Consider the following 27961-nt stretch of genomic DNA (forward strand, 5'->3'; position numbering starts at 1 on the left):
GCCTATATAAGAAAACAAGTGTCTGGCACAGTGGTACAATGGTAGGTTATCAAGATGTATGCAAGTTTGAACATGGTGTTATAATCAGCACATCAGCAATGGGACACAACAGCTCCGAGGCAGCAATGCATTGGGGATATTTCCGTACGATGATTTGACGAGTGTACTGTGAATGTCAGGAATCCAATAAAACATCAGATTTCCATCATTGCTATGGCCGGAAAAAGATTGTGCAAGAATGGGACCAATGATGACTGAAGAGAATTGTTCAACATGCCAGAAGTGTAACCCTTCTGCAAATTGCTTCAGATTTCAGTGGTGGGCCATCAAAAAGTGTCAGCATGCAAACTATTCAACAAAACATTATCGATATGGGCCTTCGGAACCGAAGGCCCATCATGTACCCTTGATGACCGCACAGCACAAAGCTTTATGCTTTACCAGGGCATGTCAACAGCAACGTTGGGCTGTTGGCGACTGGAAACATGTTGCCTGGTCAGATGAGCCTCATTTCAAATTGTATGGAATGAATGGACATGTACTGGTATGGAGACTACCTCATGAATTTGTGGACCCTGTATGTCAACAGGGGGCTCTTCAAACTGGTGGAGGCTCTGTAATGGTGTGGGGCATGTGTAGTTGGAGTGATATGATACCCCTGATATGTCTAGATACGATTCTTACAGGTGACACTTACATAAGCATCCTGTCTGATCACCTGCACCCATTCATGTCCATTGTGCAGTCCAACAAACTTGGGCAATTCCATCAGGACAATGCAACACCCCACACATCTAGTATTGCTACAGAGTGGCTCCAGGAACACTCTTCTGAGTTTAAACACATCCACTGGCCACCACACTCCCCAGACATGAACATGATTGAGCATATCTGGGATGCCTTGCAATGTGCTGTTCAGAAGAGATATCTCCACCCCCCTCATACTCTTACGGATTTATGGATTCACGGTGTCAGTTCCCTCCAGAACCACTTCAGACATTAGTTGAGTCCACCACGCTATGTCATGTTGCGGCACTTCTGTGTGCTCATGGGGGGCCTACATGATATTAGATGGGTGTAGCAGTTTCTTTGGCTGTTGAGGGAGGGAGATAGATAGATAGATAGATAGATAGATAGATAGATAGATAGATAGATATGAAAGATCTTGGAATATTACTGCTGTGTTTTTTTTTTATTTTTTGTCTAATATGCACAAAGCTTTATTTATGAAGTTGGTAACAGCTGTCTTGGTGGATTTACCTTTTCAGAAATTATGCTGTGTGGCCGAGAATTTGTTTTTTCCCTACCCAATGAAATCTGAGCCTTTTGTAAAAGATCCTTTCACTTATTTTAGAAAAAACAAAAACAGTTACTAGAGAAACTGGCCTGTAATTCATTACAACTGTTTTTTCACCTTTTTTGTATGAGGGCTTCACTTTAGCTACTTTTAGCTTTTCTGGGAAGATTGCCTCAGAAAGTGAGCTGCATATGTCTCCCATGGGCCTAACTACTAAGGGTGCACATTTTTAATTCTATTATCTGTTATGTTGTCAGTACCAAAGGAAGATTTTGATTTTAGCTCCACTATTGTTAGCATTTCCCATTCATATGTTGGATATGGGAAGAGAGACTTGGTATTGGGGATAGTTTTAATCTGATTTGTAGTGGCACATATTGAAAGTTTTGCTTCACCAGAATCTCAACTGCCTGCGTGAAATATAAATTAAAATTATTTGCTATCTGCTGAGGATCAGATGTTACAGATGAGTTTTTCTTTCAGTGTGAAGGAACTATTTGCATTTACCAACTTAAAAAAAAGTTCCTCAATTGTCTTCACACACTCTGTAAAATAACTCATTCCATATCATTTTTGTAAAGAAATCATTCGAATAATGTATGGAAAAGGTAACTATCTTTTATTAAACATTACATGACTGACTAACACAGTAATTGTACTCTCCGTATCTGTAGCTGGCTGCACTCTCCCTTTGGTTTTGTTCATGATGCCTGTATAGACACTTTTACTACTTGTTTGAACACACAATTTTTACATTTTTAATATTAAAATAAAACAGAAAAAGTGCAGAGTACATATACATGTTAGAGAAAGAAGTTATTTTGCCTATGTGTGGACCTCAAAGTCTTCAAAGGGTGTAGATGGTAGTCTGTTTAATGTAGCAGACACTTAGGGAGCACCTTTTATTGGTGGAATTTGGACAAAGCCCACCAATAAATTTCTGGAAATTCAATTTTTTAAAATTGAGATAATATATTAAATAAAATACAAATCTAATGAAAGCAGGTATTTCCTGAAGTGATAAAACCAGGGCTGTTAGACTTTTATGATGATTTTTTGAAAGGATCACATAATGAGATTGGAATCTTCTGGAAACCAACAGTTCTGAATAAAGATAACTTTTTAATTACACAGTTTTCAGAAAAGGTCAATTATTTTCTAGAACGAAGAGAATGAAGGTGTTCAGATAAAGCATATCAGTCATAAAACAAATAGCTATTAATGGGGGTCAAATAGCCAATTGCACATGGTTTTCACAAATTGTAAACTTTGAGTGTTTCATTAAATAAAATGTTTGTGCATGAACTCTTTATATTATAAACATCAGTAGTATGTAAAACATACAAAATATACACTGAATAATAAGATTCCCAAAAAATTAGCTGGGGTAACAGTTTGGATATTTCACATGTGCATTGTATATGTGTTACATATGGAATACAGAATAGTAATGAAAAAGTAGTATTCATATTATTATATGAAGTGGAGCTAACCATCCCCCCCCCAACCTCCACTCACCACCCCCCCCCCCCCCCCACACACACACACACACACACACACACACACACACACACACACACAAAAACCACAAATCTTATTCCCAGTTGCCAGTAAAAAGGCAACACACACTTCTGCTGTGTTCTCCTTTAGAATACTTAAGGGCCATAATTATGAAAAAGTGAGCATCAGCAACCAGCAGGTGTTGTTGGTCAGGCCTTCTATGAGACAGGTCAGTGTTTCGTGAGTCACAATAACAGGTGAAGGTTGAATGATGTCAGTATAATATATGCTAATTTGATGGGCAAGTTCACAGACTGAACAGTACACAGGCTGCATTGGAAACCCACTGCGCTCTTCTGACCTGCTGGTTTATTTTACCTATATTACACACAGTGATCTCCTGCAGTCAAAGGCATATTGAGAAATATATTTTTGCATTATTAGACTAAACTAGAATAAATTACAGAAGAATTAATAACATTTGTACAGTGATTAATGTTGGTAATGTTCTGCGATTGCCTCAGGCACTGAAATGGAAATGGTCAGCAGGAACCTACAATAGAAGGTACATGAAAGCAGTCTTTAACATTAGCTCCTTGATCCACAAGGAGGGAAAAAGACACTGCACAAGTTGCTGGCTTCATCTGGCAAAATGCAGCTCAAAGAATACACAAATGGTGTGAACCTTCAAGGTTCTACTGCTAAATATTAAAAACTTCCATCTCTTTAGAGGTTGAAAATAGTTAATATATACATGACACTAATGCTGTGTTTTTTATTATATTCGCTGTAAAAAGCGTCTTTGGTCCTGAGCTGCAATGTGTGTGCATCAGAAGCAGTGATGTATGGAATGACAGTAGGTTGTATTTTAACTGAAAATGTGGTAGAATTGATTATTTGGAATGACAAAGGCAATAGGGGGAAGGAGGTTGTGAGAAATGACAAGTGAACATTTGCAGTAGAGAACTTCAGGTAACATATTGAACTTCAATTCATAACTAGTTTCACTTGTTATGTGAAACAGGTGGGGAGGAGTCTTATCAGACATTAGAGGAAAGGAAGATGCATCAGAGTCATAGGAATGGCCTAAACCTAGGCCAGGAGTAAAATCAAGCAGGACAGAGTTTTTCAGTATTATGCCAGCCCTGGATTAATACAACTGCCAACTGCAAGCTGTGTGCAGAACCAGACTGACGTGATCCTGCTCCCTTGGCAGAACTACCAAAGCTGCATCCCCACCCACTCTCCTCTTCCTCCTCCTCCTCCTCCTCCTCCTCCTCCTCCTCCTCCTCCTCCTCCCCCCAGACTCCCAGAAAAACTACCTTTTTCTGTTCTGTACAGATTTAGGAAATTTTGTAATTTCTAAGGTAGGTTCAATAAAGATTAAGTGTTATTGAAAAATGTTACTTAAATGAGACTATGGAAGTGACATAATCAGTAGATACAGTGTCTCTTCAATTTATTGTGTTGTTTGTGGCTTCGTGTTCTTGCTTTGTTCACTAATATGTATACATGTGACTTTTATATCTTTAAACAATAAAGTGAAGTTTATTACACTTTTATACTACATATATATTTTATATGTATTATACGTGATGTCCCTACATTATTAGTGACCCTGAAGAAGAAATTGCGCTCTCATGGATAGGCTATCTGCTATGATTCACATAGATACACACCATCATGGGTACTTAGAGTAACCTCCTGCAATTGACAGCACCATACAGGACATTAGCAGTGAGATCAAAGTTCTACAGTGCAAATCAACTGTGCTTAAACCACAGGGTTCTGCATTGCAAACTGATCCATCTTGTAACATCACAATTTCAACCACACTGGTCGTGACATCAGACACAGTAATGCAACCACATAACAGAGCTTTGCTTAGCCATACAGCAGTGTCATGTGTCATCAAACCTATTGTGAAGATGCTCCCAGTCCTTTTATCTGCACTGGTACCACTTGTGATAGTAACAGACTTAGCATTTATCAGCCTTCGTGGACCTCCCATAACATGTTTCCAAAAATGGAGAAAAATTTTCACACTAATTCTGTTGCCAGTTCCCAACATCTCATATACAAGGAAGCTGCATATGTGCCAGTCATATGTCCCCAATTCGCATTTTAATTGCACCATCACAATACAGATATTCGCTAATGAAATTTAACATAAATAGTCCATCACAATTTGAGAAGAACAGTGATGCCCATACCCACAACACTAGGGAAAGATGACCTTTTAACCCATTATTAAAGCTGTCAGTGGCTCAAAAAGTAATTCAGTATAAAGCTATAAAAAATTTTGATCATTTGCCCAGTAACATAAAATGTCTGACAGGTAGTAAAAAAGTTCTAATTCTAACTTAAAATCATTTATTTTGGAAAACTACTTCTATTCCATGTGTAAATTTCTGTTTAAAAACTAGTACAATGTAAAGAAAGGAAAAAAGCTTATTTTCAAGTGTCATTGCATGACTACTACTAAAAAATCGTGTGTTCACTTATGTTAACACTAGTAATGTATTCACTTCTTGTAAACTGACTTATTTCACATCATTTTGATGAAAGAATCATTCAGATGATCTGTGGAATATACAAAACCAACTAACTAATTACCTAACCAACAGGACCCTTGCTGCACAATCGAATCAGGACTGTAGTTTATCATTTGTCTGTGGACATGGAAAACACATGTTGGCTTCTTGAATATATATTTAGTTTTACACAACAGAGCTACATGTTGTAGTAAAATTGGAAGAACATAGGCATATACATATACCATATATGTGTGGGGCGATAGTGAATCTCATAGTGAAAACGAGACAAGTATAAGGCCCAACGTTGCAGGCGGTGAGCTGCCTTATCCGGAAGCGACGCAGAGGGGCTGAACAGAGAGACCAGCGGCTTGTGGTCGGTGATGAGGTGAAACTTAGAACCATACAAAAAAACGCTGAACTTTTTCAGAGCATAAACGATAGCGAGCGCCTCCTTTTCTATTTGAGAGTAACGCCGTTGGGCATCGTTGAGGGTCTTGGAAGCGTAGGCGATGGGTCGTTCCGACCCATCCTCATACCGATGGGCGAGAACAGCCCCTAGGCCATACTGTGACGCGTCAGTCGCCAGAACCAAGTGCTGACCCGGACGGAATGTGGCAAGACAAGGCGCCGACTGCAAATGAGCCTTCAGGCGGACAAAAGCCTGCTCACACTCGGCGGACCAACAGAAAGGAACGTTTTTGCGTAACAGCTGACGCAGAGGATGAGCCACCGCCGCCGCGGAGGGAATGAATTTGTGATAATAAGCAACCTTGCCTAGAAACGCCTGAAGTTCTTTGACCGTAGACGGCCGGGGTAGAGCGGTAATGGCCGCAACGTGCTGTCGTAGAGGACGCATACCCTCACGGGACAAGTGGAAACCAAGATACACAATGGAGGGTTGGAAGAACTGAGACTTGTCCAGATTGCACTTCAACCCTGCTGAATGCAGAACCCGAAACAGTGAACGCAAATTGCGAAGGTGCTCCTCAGTGGAGGCCCCCGTGACAACAATGTCATCCAGGTAGTTGATGCAGCCGGGAACGGAAGCCGTGAGCTGTTCCAAAAACCGCTGAAAAATGGCCGGCGCGCTAGCGACGCCAAATGGTAACCGCTGGTACTGATACAACCCACAAGGAGTGTTGATGACGAGAAATTCCTTGGAAGATGCATCCAGCGGCAACTGATGGTACGCCTCCGATAAGTCAAGTTTGGAAAAGAACTGGCCCCCAGCGAGCTTGGTAAATAACTCCTCAGGACGGGGAAGAGGATAAGTGTCAATGAGGCTTTGAGCATTGACAGTGGCTTTAAAATCACCACACAATCGCAGACTCCCGTTTGGTTTAGAAACCACCACGACGGGCGATGCCCATTCGCTGGAGGTAACAGGAAGGAGAATCCCCGAAGCTGTTAACCTGTCTATCTCAGCTTTGACAGGCGCACGCAACGCCATCGGAATAGGGCGTGCCCGGAAAAACTTAGGGCGAGCCGTAGGTTTAAGAGTAATGTGGGCTTCAAAATCCTTGGCCCGACCCAGACCCGCAGAGAACACGGACGAGAATTCAGAACACAAGCCATCCAGCTGTTGATACGGAATGTCCTCAGATATGAGGTGCACATCAATGGAAAACCCGAACAACTGGAAAGCATCATAACCGAACAGGTTTTCAGTGCCCGCATGATCCACCACATAAAACGTGAGGGGCCGAACAACAGACTTGTAGGCAGTGGAAGCATCAAACTGGCCAACGATAGGAATTTTCTGCTTATTGTAAGTTCGTAGATTTCGCGTAACTGGAGACAAGGAAGGGGAGCCTAACTCCAAATACGTGCGAGAATTAATGAGAGTTACTGCAGAGCCAGTGTCCACTTGCATGCGAATGTCTTTATCCAGAACACGAACAGTAACAAACAACTTATTCGTTTGAGAAAGCACACAGTTAACATCCATGTCCGATGCCTCGTCCTCGTCGACAGGAACTTTAGGGGACTGACACACAGAAGCAATGTGGCCTTTTTTCCTACATGAATTACACGTGGCCCAACGTTTTGGACACGCGGCTCTGTCATGCTGTACGAAACAACGTGGACAAGAAGGAAGGGCGGAACGAGCCTGCTTCTGTGGTTGCTGTTTTCGCTGCGAACGTGGCGGCCCAACGCGACGTTGTTGACGCGAGTGCACCGCCGCCACATCGTCGTTTTCCTGTGAAACAGGCACATTGTCTGCGTCGAAAGTGGTGTGTACAGCGCCTACATCACACCACGCGTCTATTTGCGCACCAGCAGCGTGAGACACTTCAAACGATTGAGCGATGCTGAGAACTTCCGACAACGACGGGTTTGGCAATTGTAAGGCACGTTGCCGAACTTTATCAGGAGCAAGCCGTAAAATAGCGTCCCGAACCATTGAATCGGCGTAAGACTCATGATGAGTGTCCGTGACGAACTGACATTTCCGACTCAGACCGTGTAGTTCCGCCACCCAAGCCCGGTAAGATTGATGGGGCTGTTTACGACACCGGTAGAAAGCCACGCGGGCGGCAACGACATGGGTGTTTTTTCGGTAATAGTTAGACAATAAGTCACACATTTCTTGGAAGGACAGAGAGGCTAACTGAGATAACAGCTGATAGATCCTTGGGGAAATCCAAGATAGAAATAACGACTTACACATAGGAGCGTCGACAACACCGAAAGCCAAGAAGTGTTGCCGCAAACGCTTCTCATAATCCTCCCAGTCTTCAGCGGCCTCGTCATAAGGAGGAAACGGAGGCGGAGAAGAGGAAGACAGACGATGAGTAAGCGACGTCGACAACGCCTGAATAGCAGCCGTCAGCTGTGTTTGTTGCGCCTGAATAGCAGCCGTCAGCTGTGTTTGTTGTTCAATAAGCGCTTGCATAAGCTGTTCCATGTCTGCCCCGACACGAACACACAAGTCCACAACGCATGGGAAAAAAAATATCCCATCCTCGTCGCCAAAAAGTGTTATAACCTTTAATCACTAATAAAGTGCGTGGAGATACAAAATTAGAAACACTCGCGGGTTACATGTTACTAACTCCGTATCTGTCACTCGACTGCCGGGCCGTGACATGCGGCCGGCGCCGTTCATAACCAGGTGGCGCTCCCGCGCTCGGCCGAGCTGCGGAGCGCCTCTATCGCCGTGTTCGCGTACTAACGTAGCGGCACTTTTGAATGTCGTGGCACTGTCACAACAGTAATTATAAAAAAATGTTGAAATTTCAACACATCCTTAGTGATATTTGTAATGTATCACTAGCATTTTTTTTCCTACATAGATGAAAATACATCTTCACAAAACATCTTTACAAGAAAGGAGACAAGATAAATATAAATAATTATGATACAGTAGTCTTACCCACATTTATTTCTAAAATATTTGAAGAAGTATTCTAAAACAGAATAGTATCACATTTAAGTAGAAATGATTTACTTAGTTCATCAAAATTCTTGATGTAGAAGGGTTGTCCAACTAATGATGTCATTTTTATTTTTCCTCAATAGTAGCAGGTATTTATTTGATCTGTCAAAGCAATTACCGAGCTTAAATATTCTTTCCACGAAGTTTTAATAGTCGGGAAGTAATTGTTGTACAATCAACAGGATTGAGGATTGAATCATCATTATCTAAAAGGATCTATAATATGATGATGAGTAATTCAAGAAATTCAGGGAGGGTAGAATACAAAAGACATTTTGAAATGACACATGTTCCAATGGATTGTCATTTAATTTCTGTAAAACACACACACACACACACACACACACACACACACACACACACACACACACACACACACGCCAGAGGGGGAAAGCAGGTTTGCTGGCTAGGAATTCGGCAGGGAAGGGTCACACGTATACTGACTGGGAATGTGATAAACAGGTACCAGAGTCCCAGAGTCAGTTGAGAGCAGTTCACTATGAAGCTGATGTGGATTGGGAGGGGATGACAAGACAGAGGAAGGGGAAACTATTGTGGGGGGGGGGGGGGGGGGGACAGTGGGTAAGTGGAGATTGAGGTCAGGAGGGTTACAGGAGTGAATGATGTGTTGCAGGAATAACTTCTATCTCTGTAGTTCAGAAAAGCTAGTGGTAGAGGGAATGAGACAGATGGCTTGGGTTGTGAAGCAGCCATTTACATTAGACTATTGTGCTCAGCTGCATGTTGCACCTCTGTTCCTTTCCACAGTTTGACAGTGGCTGTTTATTCTGGTGGACAGCTAGTTGCTCATGATACCAACATAAAGACCTGTGGAGTAGCTGCAACAGAACTGGTATATGGTATGGCTGCTTTCACAAGTAGCCCTGACTCTAGATAATAATAAAAACCATGGCAAAGCATATAGTTGTATTGTATTGTATTTTTATTGATCCAGGTAATCATAGTATTGGACAGCTGTACATATGATATTGGATAGGTCAAGAGAGCTATTTACAGTAATTTTTACAAATTGATGTTTACATTATTTTGTAGCAAGGAAATTATCTTTCTTCAACAAAACAGTTAATACAAATCAAAGAGATGTAAGGTTTTACATACGATATTGGATAGGGCAAGGGAACATATTTGCAGGTAATATTTAATAAATTGTTTTTACATTATTTTGCAATGAGGAAGTTAGCTATCTTTAACAAAACAGTAAATGCAAATGTTGTATGGTAAAATACAAACAGCCAATACAAATGTAATAGTAAAGTAGTCCAGTGTATTTCATAGACATGCACAGTATATAATTTTCAGACCTAATTGAACATTTATCATATTTTTTACATTTTTAACCCCTTTCAAAAAAATGATCAACTGCATAAAAGCAATGGTCCAAGAGATACTTTTTTAACTTATGTGTGAAGGCTCTTGGGTTCTTTGTTGCTTTGATTTCATTGGGTAAATTATTATACATTTTTATCCCAACATTTAAAACACTTTTTTGGTAGCAGGTAGTTCTGGACTGAATCATATGTAGGTCAGATTGCTGCCTTGTTGCATAGTTATGAATATCTCCATTGAATTTTAGTGTGCAGTCATTGTTTAACAGGTATGACTTGACAAATGAGACGATATTATAAATGTAAGCAGAGGGCAGTGTCATAATGCCATTTGTTTTGAAATGTTGTCTGCATGATTCGTTATGTCTTAGATTACATATTATGCGTATTGCCATTTTTTGCATTTTGAAAATATATCTACCTCCAGGTGAGTTCCCCCAAAATATGATTCCATACTGTAATGTAGAATGGAAGTAAGCATAATATACATGTATGAGAACAGATTTTGTGACTGATTTTTTGAGTATCCTTAAAATGTAACACACAGTTGAGAGCTTTTTTGAGATATAATTTGTGTGTGTCTCCCACTTAAGATTTTCTTGTTCCAGTCCACAGAGATGAGGGGAGTGTTCATCCATAGCTGATCTTGAGGATATTGGGAGAACTATAAGCATATGTCAATATGGCACAGGAAGGAAATCTGTTTGCAGACTGTTTGGCAAGGGGTGGGGGAGTAGTGCCTGTCTGTGAAGGCCCTCATGAGAGCTTCACCATAGTGGACAGGAGAGTTCTCATCACTGCAGTTATGCCATCCACAGGAGCTCACTCCGTATGGGAGATAATTTTTGATGTGGAGGGGATGACAACTGTCAAAATGCAGGTACTGTAGCTGGTGAGTGGATTTAATATGGCAGAGGTGTGAATAGCATCATCAGAGGGGTGGAGGTCGACATCCATGAAACTTGCATGTTGCTTTGAGCAGGACCAGCTGAAGTGGATGAGGAAGAAGGTCTCCAGCCTAGTGGAGGAATTATGATAGGGCATCTTGACCCAGAGTCTATATCATGAAGATAAGATCACTGAATGTGAATCAAACAAGGGGTTTCATGTTTTAGGAGGTGAAAAGGATTTCCACTGGATGGCTCATAAAATGTGTCATGTAGCAGGGTGCCTTGTGGGTGCCCATGGCTGTACCACAGGTTTGTTTCTATGGCTTCCCTTCAAAGGAAATGTAGTTGCAAGGCAGGATGTAGGTGTGATGGATCCATCAGGGAGAGGGAGGTCAGCACTCATGGAGGCAGTACATTGCACTGAGGAGGACCAAGTAATATGGATAGGAGAGGTGGTGTTGAGGTTGTGAAGGAATGGGGATCGAATATCTTGAAGATAATGCTAATGAGCTTGAACTAGATAGGGGTTTTGCAAGGCTATGTAGGATTCCCCTAGATGATGCATAAATAGGTTTTGCAAGATCCCCATTAAGTACCAAACCTCCATAAGTGTTTCTCAGTTTAGCCACGAGTCCATCAAAAGTGGTGATGTAAAACACAACTGGTCATTCCTTCCCACTCAAATCTGCGAAAGTTAACCCTTTCCTGGATTACCTTAGTGAACAGGCACATTAGGACCTCCTCCTTCTTGTTTTCTATAGACATCTTAAAGCAGTTCTTGTAGCACATTGGATCCATTTGGAGATGCAAGCAGATGTGTCACTATAATTTGGGAGTGCAGTTGGCTAATCTATCTGAAACAAATCCCATGATGCCATTATGATGCATTTATTAATGAACAGTGTAAAATAGTTTATAATTAAATAGTTGAAACAGTTAGTCAAAAAAGAAATCACATACACACTTTGTAGATATTAGTATGTGATCATAGATATTAGTATGTGATCAGTAGCTGAATAATTATAATTTGTTTTCAGATTTAATGGGTTTACTGCATAGTGGTAATGTAGTATCAAAGCTTTAATGACACCTAGGGTGGACTCTAATAATTATTGACATAATGTTTTAGATTTGCGACATCTGAGTATTGGTGAGTCCCCAACATAAAGACTGCCAGGAAAGCTTAATTTTTGTGGCTCATTTGTATCTCCTTATTCCACTGACTCACCCCTATGCCATATGGTACCCTGTTACTGGTGCCTGCATGGGAAACAGCTTCTCTCAGTGCTGTTGAATTCTGTAATGCTGTTTACATGAATTAATTACTTCTGCTATCTGCAGTGTTCTAATAAACTGTTAAATTTAGAAAATAAAATGCTGTCCACAGTTTATCAAGCCATATCCTTCTCATTTTCCGTTAAATTATCCTTCCTATGTTTCTGACCTTCTGTAGAGCTCACTAGTGGGTATAAGTTGCCAATATTATCTGCTGGACCTATAGCTTCTTGAGTCATATTCTGCTAACCACTTTATACTAAATCACCCCTGTACATAGACTGCAATACTTGTTGCCACTGTCTTTCCTCTCCCACAAGATGTCTTCTTGATTATTATTCATAATATTTCACTCACAAAATTTTGGTAATCATGGATGCAATTTAAACATTTCCAAATGTGAACTTATCATGTTTCATGAAACACTTTTCACACTGTGATCTGCACAATTCTAATTCAATGTTGCTACACACCAACTACAGGTTACAGTCACATCTAATTCACTGTTTACTTGAGCTTCTCTTTGACACACTACATTTCAAATTACAGTTTATAGTTAAATGGCTGAAACAGTTAATCCCAAAAAATACTAAAAATAGAAAGCATGGTCAAGACCACTAGTACAGAGAACAGGCTCAAATTACAACTTACTACCAACTGATGAGATTGGTGTACGTTATATATCTCATGAATACTTCACCTCAAATTAGAAGTGGTTGTGTGTTGAGATAGAGTTTGTAACATATATGGGGAATGAGTGACTTTGGAAGAGGTGGCGTTCAATAGTGGCAAGGCCATGGGTGTGATGAATGTTGGTGTATGTAGAGGTGGCATCAATAGTCACGAGTACGGATGCAGGAGGTAAAGGGCTTGGGTAGTGGAGAGTTAGCAGAGAATGTGGTTAGTATCTATGTGAGAGGCTAGGTTTTGGACAATTGGTTGGAGTGCTTGATGAACAAGAGTGGAAATTCTTTCAGTAGGAGCAACAATAACCAGCTACAGTGAGGTGTCCAGTATTATTCAGTTTATGGATCTTGGGGAGCAGGTAGAAAATGGGTTTCTAGTGTGTCATTGTAGGAATAGAGATTCGTGGGAGAGGTTGTGGGAAGGACCTAAGGACTTTGGAGGTTGTCTGGCTTGTGAGATAGTATCACTGTAGCAAAGTTGGTTGGTGGAATTCTTCTGTCGGATAGTCACTGCTCTTCATCATGACAGTGGTGGGTTGTTTGTCTGTAGGGAAGATGATTATATCAGGATCTTTTTTGAGGTAGTGAATGGCTGTCCTTTCTTCTGCTGAGAAGTTAGTGTTGTTAGAAAGGAAACTAGGGAAGGATGGTGAGACCAAGTTGGAGGTAAGGAATTCCTGGAAGGTGAGCAAGTGATGGTTAGGTCAGGAGGGGAAAAGTCAAGCTTGGATGGTGGTATGAACTGGAAGAGGTAAGGTTTAATGTTGAGATTAGGTTGACTTCAATTGGAGTGATCTGTGGCAAAGAAGTGTTTCCACTGTGTAGATTGGGAGGAGGGGAATAGTTCCTTGACAAGTCCAACATGTTTAAAGTTGGGTGTGGGGCTGAAGTTGAGGCCTTGGATAGGAATGAAACTTCTGATGGACTGACGTTTTTGATTGAAAGATTAGCAGTGTTTTGGGTTTCTTTGAGTTCTGGATTTCATGGAGTGTTAGGAGGAAGTTTTGGATGATGTTGAAATTGAATAGGTCAGGGTCTGGGGGCTATGAGTGTTTCACAAGGAGGTTCACTGTGCGTACAGTACTGTTAATGGGTAATGGTGCTCCAAGGTGGGACAGGATGTAAACAGGTTGGACGACGTATGGAGATGTTGCCTGGAATGATCTTCCAGGTCTTGGAGGGCAATGGTTTAAATTTGGTGATGTGTTGGGTATGTATAATATTACATAGTAGCAATATCTTTAGGAAGGAGCAGGGATGGTTCTGGGATGCTTGTTCCATGCAGATGTGTTTCCGCAGTACCCAGCTAGTGATGGATAGGTTCTGGTGGAATCCGAAAATATCAAAACAAATCCTGACCTAATCATCCTCTCTGCAGAAAAGAATCCACCACTCTCATGATGAACTGCAGTCACTACCTAACAGAAGGCTTCTCCCAACTGACTGCTCCACATAAAAGCTCAGCCATAGTGATCCCATCTGTCGAGACCAATATAACCTCCAATCCATAATGAAATCATTAGGCGCATCCCAGAGCCTCTCCCCTGAGGCCATTTCCCTCTTCATCCCAACAACATGCCACACACCCACATGCTCCCCAAAATTCACAAAACCAGCAATCCTGGATGCCCCACTGTAGCTGGTTAGTGTGCTCCTGTTGAAAGAATTTGCACACCTCTTGACCAACAGCTCTAACCAGTTTCCCCAAAACCTAGGCTCTCACATTAAAGGTACTGACCAGTCTCTTCACCAACTCTTCAACATCTCCTCCCCTCTACCTCTTGGATTCCTACTCATTACTGTTGATGCACTTCTATACACAAACATCTCTCATGCCCATGGCCTTGCTTCTATCAAATACTAACTCTCCAAAACTCCCTCATCTCTTCCAAAGTCCCTCAGACTCCAGACTCACTGCCTAATTCTTCATGCACCTTACCAACTACACTAGTGGCCATTAAAATTGCTACACCACTAAGATGATGTGTTACAGATATGAACAGGAAGTAGATGCTGTGATATGCAAATGATTAGCTTTTCAGAGCATTCACACAAGGATGGCGCCGGTGGCGACACCTACAACGTGCTGACATGAGGAAAGTTTCCAACCGATTTCTCATACACAAACAGCAGTTGACCGGTGCTGCCTGGTGAAACGTTGTTGTGATGCCTCCTGTAAGGAGGAGAAATGCACACCATCACATTTCCGACTTTGATAAAGGTCAGATTGTAGCCTATTGCGATTGTGGTTTATCGTATCGCGACATTGCTTCTCGCGTTGGTTGAGATCCAAAGACTGTTAGCAGAATATGAAATCTGTGGGTTCAGGAGGTGATACGGAATGCCGTGCTGGATCCCAATGGCCTCGTTTCACTAGCAGTCAAGATGACAGGCATCTTATCCACATGGTTGTAACAGATTGTGCAGCCACGACTCGATCCCTGAGTCAACAGATGGGGACATTTGCAAGACAACAACCATCTACACGAACAGTTCGATGACATTTGCAGCAGCATGGACTATCAGCTCGGAGACCATGGCTGCGGTTACCCTTGACAGTGCATCACAGACAGGAGCGCCTTTGATGGTGTACTCAATGACGAACCTGGGTGCACAAATGGCAAAACGTCATTTTTTTGGATGAATCCAGGTTCTGTTTACAGCATCATGATGGTCACATCCGTGTTTGGCAACATCGTGGTGAATCCACATTGAAGCGCGTATTCGTGATCACCATACTGGTGTATCACCCGGCATGATGGTATGGGGTGCCATTGGTTACACGTCTCGGTCACCTCTTGTTCACATTGACGGCACTTTGAACTGTGGACGTTACATTTCGGATGTATTATGACCCGTGGCTCTACCTTTCATTCGATCCCTGCAAAACCCTACATTTCAGCAGGATAATGCACAACCGCATGTTGCAGGTCCTGTAAGGGCCTTTCTGGATACAGAAAATGTTGGACTGCTGCCCTGGCCAGCACATTCTCCAGATCTCTCAGCAATTGAAAACGTCTGGTCAATGGTGGCTGAGCAACTGGCTTGTCACAATACGCCAGTCACTACTCTTGATGAACTGTGGTATCGCGTTGAAGCTGCATGGGCAGCTGTTCCTGTCCACGCAATCCAAGCTCTGTTTAACTCAATGCCCAGGTGTATCAAGGCTGTTATTGTGGCCAGAGGTGGTTGTTCTGGTTACTAATTTCTCAGGATCTATGCACCCAAATTGTGTAAAAATGTAATCGCATGTCAGTTCTAGTATAATATACGAGGGCAGTTCAATAAGTAATGCAACACATTTTTTTTCTGAAACAGGGGTTGTTTTATTCAGCATTGAAATACACCAGGTTATTCCCCAATCTTTTAGCTACACAACACTATTTTTCAACGTAATCTCCATTCAATGCTACGGCCTTACGCCACCTTGAAATGAGGGCCTGTATGCCTGCACGGTACCATTCCACTGGTCGATGTCGGAGCCAACGTCGTACTGCGTCAATAACTTCTTCATCATCCGCGTAGTGCCTCCCACGGATTGCGTCCTTCATTGGGCCAAACATATGGAAATCCGACGGTGCGAGATCGGGGCTGTAGGGTGCATGAGGAAGAACAGTCCACTGAAGTTTTGTGAGCTCCTCTCGGGTGCGAAGACTTGTGTGAGGTCTTGTGTTGTCATGAAGAAGGAGAAGTTCATTCAGATTTTTGTGCCTACGAACACACTGAAGTCGTTTCTTCAATTTCTGAAGAGTAGCACAATACACTTCAGAGTTGATTGTTTGACCATGGGGAAGGACATCGAACAGAATAACCCCTTCAGCGTCCCAGAAGACTGTTACCATGACTTTACCGGCTGAGGGTATGGCTTTAAACTTTTTCTTGGTAGGGGAGTGGGTGTGGCGCCACTCCATTGATTGCCATTTTGTTTCAGGTTTAAAGTGATGAACCCATGTTTCATCGCCTGTAACAATCTTTGACAAGAAATTGTCACCCTCAGCCACATGACGAGCAAGAAATTCCGCACAGATGGTTCTCCTTTGCTCTTTATGGTGTTCGGTTAGACAACGAGGGACCCAGCGGGAACAAACCTTTGAATATCCCAACTGGTGAACAATTGTCACAGCACTACCAACAGAGATGTCAAGTTGAGCACTGAGTTGTTTGATGGTGATCCGTCGATCATCTCAAACGAGTGTGTTCGCACACTCCGCCATTGCAGGAGTCACAGCTGTGCACGGCCGGCTCGCACGCGGGAGATCACAGTCTTGCTTGACCTTGCGGCGATGATGACACACGCTTTGCCCAACAACTCACCATGCTTTTGTCCACTGCCAGATCACCGTAGACATTCTGCAAGCACCTATGAATTTCTGAGATGCCCTGGTTTTCCGCCAAAAGATACTCGATCACTGCCCGTTGTTTGCAACGCACATCCGTTACAGACGCCATTTTAACAGCTCTGTACAGCGCTGCCACCTGTCAGAAGTCAATGAAACTGTACGAGATGAAGCGGGAATGTTTGAAAATATTCCACAAGAAATTTCCGCTTCTTTCAACCAAAATTGGCTGAGAAAAAAAATATGTTGCATTACTTATTGAACTGCCCTCGTATTTGTCCAATGAATACCCGTTTATCATCTGCATTTCTTCTTGGTGTAGCATTTTTAATGGCCAGTAGTGTATATTCTGACATTCTACTATTCCTCCTTTGAGGGGAGGGTATATAAACAAATACGCAGTACATCGATGGACACCCATATGACACCCTCCTCTGTCAGCCTTTTTATGGGCCATTGAGAGGAAACTTTCCCAGCCTCTCAAACCCCAAATGCCTTGTCTGATTCATATTTATTGATATCATCTTCATGATCAGGACTCAGAGTCAAGACACCCTCTATCCCCACCTCTGCCCACATTAAATGCACTAGCCATCAACAGTACCTACTTTTAGAAACCTGTCATATGTTTCCCACCAAAAAAATTGCTCCCATGCAGTCTGATAACCCATGAATGGCATTCACCCCCCCCCCCCACCTCCCCCCCCAACCCCACCCCCCACCCAAGGAAAAAAAAATCTAGTCTGGAGCCAGATTTCCCGAGCCATATCCTCACACACCTCCAATCTTCCAACCAACATCAAGAATAAGTTACAAAAGAGTGCCCCCTCATCACACAATATTGTAATGGATTGGAACAATTGAACAATATTCTCTGCCAGGGATTTGCCTATCTATGGAAATGTGGGACATCCTACCCAAGATACTTCGCACCATTCCCAAATTAGTATTCTTTTGTCCACACAGAGTAGACAATATCCTGGTCCATGCTTATGTCATTCCCAATCTCCTGCCACATGATTATATACCTGTAGAAGATCCCAGTGCAAGACCTTCCCAATGCACCCACCCAGCACTTCCTGCTCCAGTCCTGTCATATGCTTACTACACCCCATCACTGTTTGTGACATCTGTGAAAGCAGCCGTGTCATACACCAGCTCTGATGCAAATTCTGCACAGCATTTTATGTTTGTATGACAATCAACCAATCGTTCACCAGAATGAATGGCCAGCACTTAGCTGCAGACAAGAACAAAGTTGACCATTGTGACTAAATGTGTTCTTATTCTCTATTAAGTTTACTTTCATTCTTGACAGTCAAAATGATACAGACTTGGTGCAATTTTAAAGTTGATGATATGTAAACAGTTCATATGGATGGTTCAAATCACCTACATCTATGTCCATACTCTGCAAGCCACTGTATGGTGCATGTCAGAGGGTCCCCTGTACCTCTGTTAGTCATTTCCTCTCCTGTTCCACTTGCAAATAGAGCAAAGGAAAAGTGATTGTCTATATATCTCCATATGAGCCCCAATTTTTCATATCTTATCTTCATGGTCATTATGTGAAATGTATGTTTGTAGCAACAGAATGGTTCTACTGTCAGTTTCAAATACTGCTTCTCTAAATTTTCTTAGTAGTGTTCCTCAAAAAGAATGTTGTCTTCCCATTTGATTCCCATTTGAATTCCCAAAGCTTCTCTGCAAAATTTGCATGTTGTTTGAACCTAATGGTAACAAATCTAGCAGCCTGCCTCTGAACTGCATGTGTGTTTTATTTAAATCCAACCTCGTATGCATCCCAGACCCCTACACAGTAGTCAGTAGGTCACACTAGCATCATATATGTGGTCTCCTTTACAGATGAACTGCACTTTCCCTATATTCTCCCAGTAAACCAATGTCAACCATTCGCCTTCCATATCACAATCCTCACATGCTCGTTCCATTTCATATCGCTTTGCAACATTACCCCCAGATAGTTGAAGGCCTTGACTGTATGAATCAGGACACTACTAATGCTATATCCAAATATTATGGGTTTGTTTTTCCTACTCTGTTTTCCTGCAGCCACTGTACTGTGACAACTTCCCATACACCACAGCATCATCAGCTGCCCACCCTCTCTGCCAGATAATTTATGTATATAGGAAATAATAGCAGTCCTATTATACTTCCCTGAAGCATTCCTGACAATACCCTTACCTCCCAAGAACACTCACTGTTGAGGCCAACATACTGGGTTCTATTACTTAAGAAGTCTTAGAGCAACTCACATATCTGGTAACCTGTTCTGTATGCTGGTACCACTGTTACATCTGCAGTGGGACACTGTGTCAAATGCTTTCTGGAAAGCTAGAAATATGGTATCTATCTTTTGCCCTCCATCCATAGTTCACAGAATATCATATGAGAAAAGAACAAGCAGAGTTTTGCACAAGTGGTGCTTTCTAAAACCATGCTGATTCATGGACTGAAGCTTTTCAGTCTGAAGGAGAGTTTTCATATTCGAACTCAGAATATGTTCAAGAATTCTTCAGCAAACCGATGTTAAGGTTATTAATCTATAATTTTGTGGGTCCATTCCTTTACCTGTGCCTTTTTTCAGTCGCTGTGCAAGAGATGAAGAATAAAATTGAACTGGGATTCCATCTGAACCTGGCAACTTACTTGTTTTCAACTCCTCCAGTGGTTTCTCTATGCCAGGGATGCCTATTACTGTGCCTGAACTAACCACATTGCTACTGTGCTTGAACTGAAGCCACAGAGATGCCACATTATTACATGAGGAGGAGGTGCTCACGCAACACAGTTTACAAAGCTGTAGACAACATTGGTATTAATGTTAATAGTGTTAATGGGCAGGTGTTTTTGCATGGCCCTTCTGTTTTTTTGTGGAGGAGTGCTTAATTTTACTCTACAAAATAATGATCAGAATAGAGCTGGCAATGGATGGGTGACCGTAGCAATTGTACGGTACCCAGGTGACAAAGTGTCTAATGTTCAAGGGCTTGAGGCTTTTAATGATAGAGACATTATTGCCTATCGTACATACCATATTGCTGAAGTGTTTAACAGAGATATGGGAGCTTCCTATTTTGTCTCTACAATGCCTCTTGTTTTAAGGACTAATAATCACCATAAAGTAGGTGAATATGAGTCTGTATGTGTCTGGGCTAAAGGTGCAGGCAATTGTAACAATGTTCATATTGTTGGTGATCTGACTCACTATTACAGAAATTAATAAAGTTCTTGTCCTGTCCTTATATGCTTTCTATTAAAAAAAAAAAACAACCTACAAGCTGTCTTGGGCACTCTGGGATGTACTTTGTGTGAGGCATCTCTGTGTGACCTTGAATGGGACTTAGCCGCTGAGCGTTGCTGCCGCGACCGTGGGCCTTAGTTCAGTAGTCTGTGTGATTATCAAATGATTTCTTGAACAGTTTCTCAAGTATTGAAATTTAAAACTTCAGCATTTGTTTTACTATCTTCAACTGCCATGCCAGACTGGTCAAGGAGTGATGGGTTGAAGCCATAGACCTGCTTAGCAATTTTAGACAGTATCAAAATTCTATCAGGTTCTCAGCCTGATATTTTGCTAAGGTTTGATGGTGGTAGTTGTTGTATGCTTTGACATAAATCTTTCCTCAGATTCACATATCTCCACTAAACTTTGCATGTTGTCATTTGCACATTCTCTTTTGAACTGACAGTGCAACAATCTTTGCTCCCTCAGTATATTCTGAATTTCATGTTCCCATCCTTAATCCACTTACTAGGCACATAGTTTGCCAGACCATGATTTGCAATTTGTTTAAACTTTTCTCATGATCTTTTTACCTCCATCTTACTGGAACTAACTGATGTCAGTTCACTGTCTAAGTGAGTTGCTAAGTTTGAAAGGGCACGGCCGATTTCCTTCCCCATCCTTCCCTCGCCCGAGCTTGCGCTCCGTCTCTAATGACCTCGTTGTCGACGGGACGGTAAACACTAATTTCCTCCTCCTCCTGAGCTGCTAAGAATTATGTAACTGCTCTTTCTAGCAGAAACAATCTCCTAATCTGACTGATTCATGAAATTTTGTAGTCATGGTTGATGTAATGACATCATGATCACTAATCCCCATCTCTACACTGATACTATCAATAAGGTCTGGCCTATTTGCAGCTATAGGGTCTAATATATTTTCATTTTGTGTGGGCTACTGAACTAACTGCTCAAGACAGTTTTAAGAAAATGTATTTAAAATCAATTTGCAAGACTGTCTGTCTGTACTCTCCGTGGTGAATCCATAGATGTCCCAGTCTACATTTTGTAGGTTAGTTACCTCCAACTAGTAGACCTTCTTTTAATGACCCTAGAACTGTCACAGAAAAATGGGGTGGACAGTAAAAAAATCCAACACTTAACTTGATTTCACCTGGACCTGTTGTACGCGATCAGAAAATTTCGCTGTCACACTCAACTTTGACCTCAATAGAGACAATACTTTTGTCAACTGTAATGAACAGTACACCTCCTATGACATCTAATCTGTCTTTATGGTATACATTCCATAACTCACTAAATATCTCAGAGCTTTCTACCTCAGGTTTCAGCTAGCTCTCAATCTCAAGATCAATCTGAGTATGATAACTTCCCTGGAGGGCAGTAAATTGGGAACTTTGTTATAAATACTTCAGCAATTCACTATTAAAATTTTGACTAAGTGTCTACTGTCAACATGGTCTGACTTCTCTTTCTGCGCATTGACTGGTGAGTGTTCATCACAGTACCTCAAACCTCGGCCTAACTCAAAAAAACCTATGTGCATCCACAAGTACTCTGCTTCTTGAGTACCTGCTTTTTTGTAGTGCATGCCTGACCTGTCAAGGGCAGTCCTACAAATCTGCACCCAATAATGCTGGTCTAAAAATCTGCAGACAAGACTGTCTCAGAGTAAATGAAGCCTTTGGCTGAAACCCTCCACTCAACTCTGAATCACAGAACACAAGTCAGCTGTGGAAAAAATTCTGCAAATTTGGAGCTCTGCTCACACCCCTGTGTGAGATCATCATCCTCAGGTGCTTATTGTGTCAGCACACTACATGGCTTAAGTAATAGATATGCCTTTATACTTTTAATTGCATTTTTATTCATTGAGTGACATAGGTGGTCCTTCACAAAACCTCTGATCAACTGTGCCCTCTAGGGAGCCAACTTCTGCTCTTGAAAAATTCTCTTCTGTTGCTTTCTCTCTAATGGAATTCATACAAAAACTATTATTGTCTGCAAAAAGTACCAATTCTGTTTGTTGAATATTAAGTGGAAGGCCATTCACTTACGTAAGGAATGGCAGTGTACCCCAAATTGGACGCTGTGGGACTCACTTTGTGATTTCTCCCAAGTCTCTAAAATTTTCTATCTTTCAAACATCGTTGAAATTATTCAGCACAGCTTTTTTTATTCCATTTTTTAGGTAAGATTCAAGCCAGTTGTGTGTAAAACTGTCAATTCCATAAAATGTAAATTTTTATAAGAGTGTAGCATGATCTACATAACCAAATGCCTTGAAAAGATCACAGAAACTTTAAGTGGTGATATATTATTATTTAATGCTTGTACTATTTGATGAGTGAATTTATAAATAGCATTCTCTGTTGAGCAACCTTTCTGGAATTCAATCTATGATATGCTAAGTAAATAGTTTCCTCTTAAGTGTGCAACTTCTTGTTATTACTATAATTATTTCAGTCCATCTTGTCACCTTTGTTATGGAGTGGTTTAACATTTGTGTTTTTTAAATTTATAGAAACCTTCAATGTGATATAAAAATAACTAATTAAGTACATGAGTTGTCAACTGCTCTTTAACAGTGGTCTTACAATGCATGCTGCAACAGTGACAATCAGAGTTGTCTCCTGTTTTGAGTAACAAGACATTTTCAAAGGTGCAGAACTGATATTCAATTAAGAGAAATGCTTTGAAGCAATGGTATGACATGACACAAATAAATACAACCTAACAAGCCTCAGGATCATAAGTAATGGGTATTTTATAATGCCAAAAGACGAGTTACTCCATAAGAGATTGTGATGAAAATGTGCAGGGGAGTATAACTGCAACAAACAGTATTCTTGTTTTATGCATGCAGTGCCCATTTTTTTCATGCTTTGGTGTGGAGCTGAGTTAGGACTCTTAAGGCTGATCCAGATAGTGCCAGGGAGGAAATTTGCCTTACTACCTTACAGATACTGAGAAGTCTGAGACAGGTTTAGGAATAGCTGTGTCTCAGTTAAAAGAGTTGTATTGGGTGATGTATATATAGAAAGAGATGCTAATATGAAATTCAATTTTTATTCCATAGTGAATGTGTGTATGTATTTGAAAGTAGCTTTCCTGAAGAGGTACCCACAAAATCCATTAAACAAGCAAGTCATGAATAACTAAGGGTATTAAAATCTTATGTAAGAGGAAGAGGGAAATATAGATAAAGAGCAGAGTAAGTCATGATCTGACATTACATTCATACTACAAAAAATACTGTTGTATTTCATGGAAAGTCATTAAACTCTCCTGAAGTATGCATCTCCCGACATAATAATGCAGTTAAGATTAAAACTGCATGAGTCAGTTTACTGCTGATGTGTACATGGTTTTTTTGTGTTTGTCACTGTATTCTGACCATTTATAGAGTATTAGATACCACAATAGATTAATATACAACACTATAAATCAGTAACCTTGTACTCATCATGATATGTTGCTACCAATGTTTAATGTCCATATGATCCCTGTAGTGTGCTTCCAGAGTCACCTCGATGGCTTCTTGCTGTTGGTCGTACAAAGGAAGCTGGTGCAATATTGGAAAAAGCAGCTGCTAAGAATAATTTAAAAAATGTAGATGTTTCTCAGATCATCAAGACTACTGTCTCAGCCACTGTAAGAACTTTTCTCTAATAATGTGCTAATAAGTATACACAACAACTATTTTAACTACTTAAATGTTTCGTTAAAGGAAAAGAAAGATGTGGAGGAAAAGGGAAATATATTGGACCTCTTTAGAACACCAAACATGAGAATGAAGACACTGTGCATGTACTTCAATTGGTTTGTTTGTGGTTTGTGCTTCTATGGCCTAGCACAATACATGGGACAAGTGGGTGGAAATATTTTCATCAATGTTACAATTTCAGGTATGTTTTTCTCTTTAAGGATTTGAAAAATATTGAGAGTAAATTTTTAACCTATGGTTCTGTTTGATTTTTCCAAGTACCATTGCAAAAATAGTTCTGCACTACCTCCTGGAGTATCTGAAAAACCAAACATGATTCCTATGTCCATGGACCCTTACAGAACTGATATTTATATGCATGTGGGTAAAGAATGTTAAGTGATATAATGCACTCCCTTACTTATAGTCCATATATTACGAAGCACAATTATTACATTGTAATAACTATCTCCTAGTTCAAAGAATGTTGAAATATATACTAATTATATTTGCAGATAGATGGTAGGGGAGGATGGGACAGGTGGGGTGTTGGAACACTTTTTCTTTTAATCTATTTGAGGCATGTCTTTTAACTGTTTTCAAATCTTTTTATTCTAGATATGTTCTTCAGTTATTTCTAAACTAAATAATTTCTTTATTTTTTACAAAACAAAGTGGAAGCTATAAGCAAATTTTTTATGCCCTGCATTCTGTCCGAAGCCTCCCCCACAGAGTGAGGCTAGGGACAGTGGGATGGGAGGGTTGGGAAAGGTACAACTTATGCATATAAAAATAATCACATATAAACTTATAAAATGAATTGCATTGATACAGATTACAATGATTATTTTCTGAGTGAGTTCCTACACTACATTGTGAAATTTATTTAAAAAAATTTCTGGAAAAAAACAGTTGCATTTCTCTTATTTCAGATCCTCCTTTTCTTCAGTGGGTTCTTAAAGACATGAACAATGTCATACCTGCTGACATTTGAAATGTAATCTACATCAGGATATGTAAATTCACAACTAGTACCCACCCAGAGGGCTTGCCACTCTTCGGTGGGTTCACGCTTGGCTACCACGGAGCCCCAGTCTTTGGGGAACATGTCTGAGGCTGTATTTGGAAATGTATTCTGTATTTTTGGTAGTCAGTATCGGAATACTCTCCACTGTTTTTCATTCCTTTTTTTCTTTCTTCATTCACCTTCTGCTGTCCTTCCTCCACTTTGGCGTTTGAGGTTTCTCTTTTTCTTCTTCCTCCCTGTGCGCTCTTGAAGGCTGGCCCACATCTATGATGCATAACAGGTAACTGGTACAGGCCAGGCCCAGGGAGGGGTGATTGCCTGAGCTGCTACCTTTCCAAATTGTGGATTGTTTCATCTGTCAGGCATTCAGGAGGCGTGACCTCAGGTGTGAACAATCACCTAAGGTTGCTGCACCCCCTTCTGAAGGGGGCCCCCAGTTGGAAGGGATGTGCCATTGGAGACACGGGCAATCATGAGGATTTTCTCACAATGAGCCAATCATCTTCACAGTCAGTGGCTATGAAACATAAATGAAACACCAAGGTTCCTCGTGGTTTCATGTACTAAAGATGGTCATTCCTATGCTATGGTAAATCCGTTCATTATTCAGAAAAGTGCTGTTGCAGCTGCTGGCCCTGTGAAATCCTGCACTTGTTTATGCAATGGTACTTTGCTTTTGTAAACTACTTCTGGTTGTCAAGCATGACAACTGCTTGCAGCTTCACTCCTCCATGGCTATCCTGTTCATGTCGAGGCCCACTGAATGCAAAATTCTTCCCATGGTGTTATTTACACTAGGCTGCTCGATGGTCTGATCAAGGCAGAAATCCAAACATACCTCTCTAATCAGGGTGTCATTGCCATCCATCAGGTGATGGCAAAAGTAGATGCCTCCTTAGCACCCACATGCACTCTCTTCCTCACTTTTGATACAGTGTTTTATCTGTCAATGATCAAAACGGATTATGAAGTTATCGCAGTCAGCCCGTATAATCTGAATCCGATGTGTTGCTACCAGTGTCATCATTACAACTACACCTGAAAGTTCTGTTGACACCCAGCCAAATGTGTAACCTGTGGTAGGGATGCTCACAAGGGCAATCGCCCTTCTCCCCATTGCATCAATTGCGATGTCGACCATGCCGCCGCCTCCTGCGATTGGCCCATGTATCTCACTGAGCAGGCTATTCAGGAGATCTGGGTGAAGTGCTACATCTCACTCCATGAAGGAAATAGCCACGCATACATGCAATCTCAAATTTAGCACCATGGTTGTGAAATCACCCAGCATCATGGTTGTATCCCCAACTCCTCCTCCAGCCGTGCACACACCACCAAATTTCACCTCACATTGTGAAGTCACTAGCTATACAACCAGCAGGCCAGAAAGGACAGAAGGAATACTCCCGTAAAGACTTCCTATGTCCCTCCAGCCAACCAACATCTCAGTCTTCCTCTGCCAACAGGAATGGCTCGGAGACGTCAAAGGCAAATGGTCTTCTCCTTTGCCAATTTGATCCTCTTTGACAGTGTCGCCGCATGATACCTTTGCCCGGCCAACCTCTGTGTGGCCAGTGCTCACCACCAACCAGTTTTCTTCCCCAGACTCTGCAGGCTGATGAAATGAGGATCCTGATGCTTCTGTCAACCTTGTGGAGCAGGATCCTCCTGCCTCTGTGCCCCAGAGCAGCAAGTCTTCGAAGGCTTCTCATGACTCTCCTCCAATGGAATGCTCATGGCCTTTGATCCATCAAAGAGGATTTATGGCTGCTCTTAGAATCACTGTGTCCACTCACTCTCTGCCTTCGGGAAACAAAATTACATCTTCACAACCACTCCGACCTCTCACAATTTCTTCCTGGTCCATTTTGACCGTCCCTCTAATGTTGGCATTCCATCTCATGGGGGAGTCATGCTGCTCATACGGGACAACATTCGTAGTCAGTCCATGTTCCTGACTACCCGCCTTCAAGCTGTAAATGTTTGCTTTTTCCTTCCTCACTTGACCTTTCCCCTTTGTACCATTTACATCCCTCCATCATTCGATGTCACCAGACAGACTTCCTCTAGCTAATTGGACAGCTATCTCACCCATTTATGCTGCTTGGTGACTTCAATGCACACCATCCCCTTTGGGGTTCTCCCAGGACCTGCCAGAGAGGTGCCCTCTTCGCTGACCTTCTTAACCAACTTAATCTCGTCTGTCTTAACACTGGAGCACCCACCTTCCTCTCAGACTTCTCACACACCTATTCCCATTTGGACCTCTCACTGTGCACTGCCCAGCTTGCCCATCATCTTGAGTGGTCAGTTCCCTCTGACACACACTCAAGTGACCATTTCCCATGTACTATCCATTTGCTGACTTCTACCCCACCTATGTGCACACCCAAATGGCAGCAAACTAAGGCCCAACTGGAGGCTTTACTCCTTGCTGGTGACCTTCAATGAAAAACATTTCCACAGTTGTGATGAACAGGTGGAGTATCTTACAAATGTTATCCTTACCATCACAGAATGGTCCATTCCTCACACTTCCTCTTTACCACACTGTGTCCCAGTTCCTTGGTGGACTGACGCATGCTGTGAAACAATTTGCAAATGGAGATGTGCTATCTGTGTTTTTAACCACCGTCCTACAATAGCAAACT

At 41.6% G+C, this 27961-nt stretch overlaps 1 protein-coding gene across 1 annotated transcript in view; it reads left to right on the plus strand.

The window, feature by feature from the left end:
- LOC124555336 (organic cation transporter protein-like) overlaps positions 1 to 27961 on the plus strand; it is a 342235-nt gene that overhangs the window by 279043 nt on the left and 35231 nt on the right. Inside the window, exons 6-7 of the mRNA XM_047129216.1 lie at positions 24090 to 24231; positions 24308 to 24485. Coding sequence (XP_046985172.1) covers positions 24090 to 24231; positions 24308 to 24485 — 320 coding nt within the window. The remainder of the gene's footprint in view (positions 1 to 24089; positions 24232 to 24307; positions 24486 to 27961) is intronic.

The sequence above is a fragment of the Schistocerca americana genome, chromosome X, assembly GCF_021461395.2.
Source record: "Schistocerca americana isolate TAMUIC-IGC-003095 chromosome X, iqSchAmer2.1, whole genome shotgun sequence".
Lineage (NCBI taxonomy): Eukaryota > Metazoa > Arthropoda > Insecta > Orthoptera > Acrididae > Schistocerca > Schistocerca americana.